General features: G+C 44.0%; 1 protein-coding gene across 8 annotated transcripts in view; it reads right to left on the bottom strand.

Annotated features, from left to right (window-relative positions):
* Positions 1 to 422: 422 nt before the first annotated feature.
* The window catches only part of LOC114042905 (aryl hydrocarbon receptor nuclear translocator), a 56,691-nt gene continuing 48,731 nt past the window's right edge, over positions 423 to 8,382 (bottom strand). For 4 of the 8 annotated variants that reach the window (XM_027861685.1, XM_027861688.1, XM_027861690.1 and 1 more), the window contains 6 exons: positions 8,160 to 8,283; positions 7,523 to 7,625; positions 7,006 to 7,153; positions 5,835 to 5,997; positions 4,887 to 5,053; positions 423 to 4,206 (listed from right to left, as the gene is read on the bottom strand). In XM_027861685.1, coding sequence (XP_027717486.1) covers positions 4,117 to 4,206; positions 4,887 to 5,053; positions 5,835 to 5,997; positions 7,006 to 7,153; positions 7,523 to 7,625; positions 8,160 to 8,283 — 795 coding nt within the window. In that variant the 3' untranslated portion in view covers positions 423 to 4,116. The remainder of the gene's footprint in view (positions 4,207 to 4,886; positions 5,054 to 5,834; positions 5,998 to 7,005; positions 7,154 to 7,522; positions 7,626 to 8,159; positions 8,284 to 8,382) is intronic. The other 4 variants (XM_027861686.1, XM_027861689.1, XM_027861692.1 and 1 more) reach the window with 2 other exon arrangements.

Genomic DNA, 8,382 nt, shown 5'->3' with positions numbered 1-8,382 from the left:
TGTCAGTCTCTCAACTGGCCTCATGATAATCATCATCCCTCTTTACCTAAAGCATTTAAGATAGTTGACACATCAACAAAGAAACAAGCACTTCTTCCTCCTTCCTTGGCTGCTTAACTCTGCTCCCATCTGGTTCTCCTGTCTGACCAATGTCTGTGTATATAGATATATGTGTATATATCTATGTATGTGTGCATAATGTGTGGAAACACACATATACTTGCACAAATAAGTACATACCCATATGTATACACATATATGGATACACTTGTATATGTGCCCCATTAGAATGTGAACTCCATGAGCAGGGATTGTCCTTTGCCTTTCTTGTATCCCCAAGTTAGCACACAGTGGACACTTAAGTGGTTAATGACTGAATAACTTCATACATACACATATACACACACACACACATATGAATGTAAGCTCTTTGAGGACTTTAATTTTTGCCTTACACCTCTGTTAACAGGGCTAGCAGGTGCTTAAAAAGTACTTGCTGATGGATTGACATCTCTTTCTACTAGATTAAATTAATTTAAAGCTTCTTGAAGGCAGCTCATCTTTTCTCTCCCCCAGCACCTTGTATAGTTAAGATCCTCCCAAGAATTTGGGAGTCTGGAAGAATCATGTTCAAAACCAGTCTCCCCACCAAAAAAAGTCCCAGACCCTGTGTGTGACCTAAAGCAATTAACTGAACCTTTCTCAACCCATTTCCTCATCAGTAAAATAAAGAGATTACCTACCTCAATCAAAGGACTATTGTAAGAATCAACCACACGATATATATAAAAGTGCTTTGTAAACTTTAAAGCACCTGATAAATGTTATGAGTTCTAGCTTATCATTCAATGTATGGATTTAAATTTGTTTGGAATAGGGCTATCATCAATGTAGCAAACTCCTCCCAGGGATGCACATCAGGAACTCTCTGGGGCTTGGAGAAGCTAAGTAACTGCTCACGGCCACTCGGTTAGTATGTGACAGAACCAGAAGGTGAACCCTTGGAATCTTCCTGATTCCAAGGCAAGCCCTCAATCCATTTTGTCAAACTCTTAAAAATCCAAAATTCAGCAACTTTATGGTGTCAGGTCACCAAACTTTCTGACTCTTATAAGTTATTCACCAGGTTATGATGTCTCTACCTCTGACCCCAGAGACAAGATAGTATCTTTCCTATATATAAGAACTTCTTTTTCCACGGAAAATAAATGATCTGTTACCTAGGAGACTAGTCAGATGTAAAATAATTGAATCAGACATAGTATTTCCAATAATGACAACACATAAATCAATGCCATAAGCACTAATGAGACCATGGGGGAAGGGGAAGGTAGAAGGGATTTTCCCTTTTTTAAAGTCCTGGATCCAGGGATGAGTATTTTGTGATGATTATTATATGCCAGTCATATGAGCCCTTCCAGACCATTCCCCCACCCAACCCAGCATGTGACAGATCACAAGAGTCTGCCTCAGCCCCAACCCCACCCCTTCCATAAACAGATGACATGGGAGAAGGAAAAAGGATGATTCCAGCAAGATAAAACACATTTGGTTTCTTTTCCCCAAGACAGCTGGATTCTATTCCTAGATTCCCCTGCAGTTCAAACTCTATTCCAGTTGCTTCAGCCCATGCTAGACGGAGCAGACGGTCCCAGAAGGAAACCAAGAACAACCCTAAGCAGACTGTCTCCCAATACTTAACTTTCTTTTCATTAGAGAATAAGGTTATTTTGGGACAGAGGCAGGATCTGGAGCTCTCCTTCTCCTTGGAACTCTTTCCTATATATAAAGGCACCCTCCCCTCCCATCCCTCGAAGGAAGCAAGATCAAAAGGCAGATGAGTGATCACAGCCCTGAAGTTGTTTTTTTTTTTTTTTAAATACAGATTATATAAGCAGCTCACTTAGGGAATAATGTGTTTCTTATCTTTGGTGTCTTAGTATATGTATTTTTCGGTAAGGCATTCTGCATCACATAGCACATCTATGTCTTTCTGTTTCTGTATACCTTGGCAGGAAGCATTATGCAAGAAACCTGGGCAGGGATCGTTATGGTCACAATCAAGACTAAACGACAGAAGGGTTTTTAAAAAGGAAAAAAATATCTTTGCTTTAAAATCTCTGCTACATAATGACATCATTTGTGCCACCATGAGACTTGACATGGGTGCCAAGTAACAAAGGATGGCCAACAAGAAAAATAAACACAATTGAAAATAAAACCCTGAAGGAAGAGTAGGAACAAAACCCTCAGAGTCTTTTCTCCCTCCCTCCCAACACCCTACAATAACTGTACAATATTAGAGTCCTAATCACATTTAAAAATAATTGATTATCAAAAGACAGATTCAAATGGAAACTCAACTTTTTGGCTTCTTAAATTGTGATATAAATATATAATATAATATATATATATATATATATATATAATGCATGTATGCTGTGTGTGTGCACATAGATTTTTAAAAAATAAAATATCTCCTTTTCCCTGTCCTTTTGCTATCTGGTACCAGGGTGAAAGGAAGGGGACAGGACAGGCCAAGTCAATATGACATTCCCCTCCAGCCTCCTGTTTTCAAGACACCTATAACTACATTAAAAACATCTTGCCCTTAATAACTCAGCCTTGTAATTAAAAACTGACCTGAGCCAACAATAGAAAAAAAACCACTGATGTCACTTCACTGTTTATGACCAAAGGCTCAAAAGCCATAGTAATGGCCTATATCCTCAATCAGATGGTTATGTTAATTGCTAAGAAGCCCTGTTTGATAGGGTTCCTACCCATCTGCCATATAGTATTATTATATTTATACCCACTTGACACTTCCTACATCTAGCAAAAAATTTTAAGAGACCCAGCTTGACTCTAAAGGCTAGGAAGAAAACAAAGGGTAGTATTATAGACCCATTTTCCATCCGTGTGCTAGTAACAAGGAAAAACGTCATCTTCTTTTTTCTGTTTAGGTCTGGCTGCAGCATTGGGATTGAAAAAAAACTTATTTTTGAGATGAAGTTGGTATCAAGGTGCACAGCCCAGTGTAGATCAAGGCCTCTTACTGGGGCTGTCAAACCAAGAAGCTGAGTTTCCATGGGGTTATTTTCTCCGCAGTGCTTGTACAGTGTATAATTCTGACAGAAAATGCATTGTAGTCCTTATGGCCATGTGTCTAGGGTTTCTTAAAAAAAGTTTAGCACCTGAGCCCACTTTTCATAATGTCTTGAAGTTCTCTCCAAATGAGGAGCACCGCCAACAGTGAGAATGACCCAGTTCTGTCATTGACAATGTTCAATAAGAAGGTGCCCACACAAAACACTCCTACACAACTGATCATACTGGCTGGGCATAGATGTGAACACAGCAAAGAAGTTAATCTAAATACACTTTGGCTGCAATATGGAGCAGAAAATACCTGGAATTAACACTTTAGGACTTGTTCTGAAACACACACACACAGAGACACACAGACACATGCACAGTCAGGGACCAGAGTTTGCATAATCCCCCTGCCACAGAAGAAAGAGACACAGACATAGACACACACACACACACACTCACTCTCTCTCTCTCTCACAAGTTTCTTTCTAAAGGAATTACACACACACAGTACAAACTATCTGTATCCATTCCTAAAGCCATGTGCCTGCTCTTTCTTGGGCCTCATACACAGAGATACTCCTTTTCCCCATTCTTTCTCCCTGATCCAATTCAGAGTTTGTCCAAAAAAGTCTCTGCATCCAAGGTGATTATCAAACCCTCTGCAACTGGACCCAGAGGTCTCTGTGTAGTATCTTCCAGCCTGGAACACTCCAAGCTTCATCTCTGCACAAAACTCTGGTCGGGAGAAAAAGGGAAAAGATCCCCCAGTCCATCTGGTCTCAGTTTTCAAAGTTCTCAAGAGCCTTGATGATCCATTCCATTAATTCTGACGACTCTACCGGGGGCAGGGAGAGGGAAGTGAGTGGAGATAGGGAACAACGGGGGGGCATGAGGTGGATTTTGGGGGTGAGGGAGGGGAAGGGAGAGTATCTTTATTCTGTTTACAGAAAGATTTGTTTTTTTTAAAAACAAAAAGTGATTTCTCTCCCCCACCCCCTAATCCTCACCCCAACAGTTCTATTCTGAAAAAGAAGGAAAAATGGCTAAGTCAGGAAATTCTTCATTGTTATAGGTGTTACCCTGGTCTCCCAGCATAGACAGCATCTCCTAATGAGAAAAAAGAATAAAATTGGTATTAAAAACCAGTCCCTTACATCCATCAGGTAATTTCTCACTGTACTCACACTAGCATCAATAGGCCCCACATAAATGAATTTTGTCCTCATGAGTTAGTTCGGCCACCAATTCCCCAACCCCAAATCCTCCTGCTGTAATTTTATTTTCTTTCTTAATAGAAGAGGAAGAAAAAATTATTTCCCTCCCCTACAGCACTATTCTGTTCTTAGATAAGAATTTGAAGTACCATCCCTTTCTATCAAACATCCCTTTCTTCTGGCAATCTTTGCTTAACAAAGCCTTCTCCTTCCCTATGTCCCCTGGTTCCACTCTCCATTCACTCTGCCCTCTCTTCTCGCACTTCTGTGCAGGCCTCTGTATAGTCATGATTAGTGCTACACTTCTCTAAGCCTGCTTTTATTTGCTTGTTAGGTGGTATACGTCCTCAACAGCCCAAAGGCAGAGACTGGCTTCCTCTTACCAGGAGCCACATCCTCTCCCCTTTCTCCTCCCATGCTGCTTAGTAAACAGGTGGCTGGCTGAGTCAAGGGTGACCCAGAATCCAGTGGTCATCTTTCTGAATCACAATGCTCCTATGTTCGTCCCCCTTCCCCCACCTCGACTGAGCCCAATTCTCTGCAGTTTCCTCCCTGTCTCCTAGAGCCCCTCACCTGGAAGACTTCAGGCTGGCTGGGCTGCTGTGGTGGTGGCTGCACGTGCTGTTCCCCAGAGCCAGATCGGTGGTGGGTCTGCTGCCCCTGTGGCCACTGCGGCCACACGTTCACTCCCTCTGCCGTGCGGGCCTGAAACTGTCCCGTGGGCTGTCCGGCCTCTGCGGCTGGGGAAATGCCATCCTTTAGTGACCAGGCCAGTCCCAGCGCTCCCCCCACAAAGTCGAAGGAACTCAGCCAATGTTTTTTGAAAGCTGTGATTGTCTTGCCTGACAAATATTTGCCCTCACATAGTAGAACATACTGGAATTTCTTCATGTACTCTGTATTAATAATAGTAACTGGTACTTATAGAACACTTTAAGGTTTACCAAGTGCTTTACTTATATATGACCTTGTTTGATCCCCTTCACAATCCTAAGATGGGGACTACACACACGATCAGCCCTGTTTTACAGACAAGGAAACTCAAGTAAATGGCTTAACTTCACTGAGCCTCAGTCGCACAACTTGTGAGGGGAAAGGAATAAGAATTTACATAGCACCTACTATGTGCCAGGCACTGTGCTAAGTGCTTTACAAACATGATCTCATTTGATCCTCACAACCACCCGGGAGGTAGGTGCTATTATTACACCCATTTTGCAGATGAGGAAACAGAGGCAAACAGAGATTCAATGACTTGCCCAGGGTTACACAGCTAGCGTCTGCAGCTGCATTTGAATTCAGGTCTTCCGCCTCCAGGCCTGGCACTCTGGGCCCTCTGGTGCCCCTAGCAGCCTGACTAGTAGGTCTCTACACACTCCACCCCCCAGACTCCTTCAATGACACCAGCTGCCTCTCCAAAGGCCGGTTGGACCCCCCCTCCCTGCCCAATGCTGAGGCCAGCATGCCCTCACTAACACTTGCCCTTCCCCTTATGCCCTCCCCTCTCCACAAGGGACTCACCAAAGCTAGAGCCCCGGCTGGCGAGGCTGGGGTAGGCAGCAGTGCCTGGCGACGCAGTAGGGGCCCCAGTGAGAGACATGGGGCTGAAGGAAGACGGTGTTTGGAAGCTACCGACAGCAAACTGAGGGGACCGAGTCTTGGATGCGGGAGGGGGGGCCACCTGCTACATAGACAGGACATGAGCAAAGCAGAGTAGAAGCATCACTAATCTTCTCCCTGGGAAAAACTCCTCCTTCCCTCAAAAGCTAGTTCAGTGAAAATATAACTGAACAAAGATGAACACTTCCCTTCCCCAAAAAGCCAGTTCACACTTTTATCTCCTACGAGGAAGTGCTAAGTAACTCTCTACCTCTACACTCTCAAATATGCATTTGTATGGCTGGTAGAGGGCTTTCTGCAAACAGCTAGCTTCTTTAGCTGTGGTCTGTGTTCTACTATCTCTACTAAGAATTCCTTCAGGGCAAGAATTGAATCTTCTACTACCTGTCTACCCTCAAAGTATCTAGCTCAGTATTCCACATAAAATTAATGAATTAACAAGCATTAAGTGCATAAACCTGGAGGCTGTACTAAGTGCTGGGGATACAGTCACAAAAGGGATCTGGCCCTTGCCCTAAAGGAGGGTACATTACACATTGTACATGTCAGGTGTCTGTATAGATGCAGAGTGCAGGTGTGCTCTCCAGCAGGCTGCCTTGCTGAAGCCCTCCACATATATTATCTCACTGGAGCCTTATACCAGCGTGCTATTATTATCCCTGTCGGAGAAGGAAGAGGAAGAGGAAGAGAGAGACTCAGAGAGATAGAGGCCCTCGCCCACAGTCACATTGCTTTTAAGTGTCAGAGATAGAATTCTGACTCCGAGTTCATTACTTACATTACTAACTCCTTTGCATCTCCCTCAGAAAATACATATGTGGAATTAAAAGACAAACCTATTCAAGATATTCTTTGTACAACTCTGATTAAAAGTTGGGAGCTGAAAGACATAATGAAGAATGGGGCTAAAAGATATGTGAACTAGCTATGGATTTTCACTGTGAAATCTCTACCTAGCCTTAAAAGCTGAAGGGGGAAAGTATTATTCAAGGGAGATCCAGGGAAGTTTTCCTATTTTACCAATGAAAAAAAAAATTCATCAAGTGGGGTAAAGGCGTGACAAGGGCTTTACCTGGGCAACGAAGCCAGGACGGGTGCTTGGGTTCCAGGCAGGAGCTGTGCCCTGTGTGGTGTTGGAGTGGCGGGAGATCTGGGCCAACATCTGTCCTGCAGAAGCTGGTGGCTGGACGATGGTCCCAGGAGGAACCAAGCTGTTGTTTCTAGAAGAAAATAAGGGAGTAGAAAGGTGGAATAGTAAGGAAACCTGGGAAATAAAGCATGCATCATCATCATCTTTGGGCCTCTCCTCTTGGTTTCTCTTTGTGCTACAGGAAATCTGATAGAATTTAGAAAAAAGAGAGGCAGAGCGCACAGGATCCACAAAGGATACCCACGAGCACAGGGCTGTAAAGCCAGTGCAAGGGATGGGGCCTTGCATTGGGGCAGTATAAGCACCCTTGTTTGCTTGAGTCTAGTAGTAAAGCTGGAGAAAGAAATCCTGTTTTTGTAAGTAGAATCTTCATCAACACCTTCCTCCCCCCCCCCCCCCCCACCTCAGAGGACTAGTGGCCCATACCAAAAGGACTCACCTGAAGTTCTCTGCTGTTCTGGGGACTGTAGGGAACGTATTGCCCTGGGAGAAGAGCTGCTGGCTAGCTGGGACAGTGCTGCTCGTGATGCCTTTACTCTGATCTAAGAAAAGTAGGGGTGACAGGGTGAGGTGACTACTCAGGCTTCTGTACTGCCAAGTTCAACACATCATCCAAAGTCACAAGGGGGTGATGGTAAAGAAGACTGCAACTGCCTAGACCTGGATCCAACAAGAATCCAAGCTGGAATCTTGCTGGGGAGGAAGTGGAGGAGGGAGAGAAAATGTTAAGTATTTATTCTATGTAAGTCACTGTGCTAATCAATGGGAATTCAAATGCAACAGCTCCTGCCCTCAAGGAGCTTAGAGAGATCAGTAAATACAAGGTAATTTAAAAAGTGACAGAGCTCTAACAACTGAGAGAAGGACCAAACCTATGATTTCACTAGCAGAAGACTCTGCAAGTCTGAGTCTCAGAGGGCTGCCTAATGTACTAGGATGTTCAGTGACATGCCCAGGGTCACCAAGCTGGTGGAACTCAGAGATGCTTCACCAAAGCTGAACCCAGTTTTCCTCTCTCCACTATGCCATGCTGGCTTCCAAATGGGGGGATTAGAAAAGAGAAGAGGGGCATATACCTGAACTAATGTTGGGGTAGATCTCAGCAAACCTTGGATCTCTATCCTGACCAAAAAGGCTGTCGGACTTCTCCAGGGACTTGCTGTGCTCTGGGCCTGTGGCAGACCCAGGCTGGACTGAGACCTAGGGAAAGTAAGAAGAGAGGGATGTGAATTCTACCTGAGACTGCCTTATTTCAGGGTCCTTTAGATTAAAGGTCCTTTAATCTAACTAGTATGATAT

The sequence above is a fragment of the Vombatus ursinus genome, unplaced genomic scaffold, assembly GCF_900497805.2.
Source record: "Vombatus ursinus unplaced genomic scaffold, bare-nosed wombat genome assembly UNPS02014768.1, whole genome shotgun sequence".
Lineage (NCBI taxonomy): Eukaryota > Metazoa > Chordata > Mammalia > Diprotodontia > Vombatidae > Vombatus > Vombatus ursinus.
The sequence above is the reverse complement of the archived record's forward strand: the minus strand, read 5'-3'. Positions and strand labels throughout refer to the sequence as shown.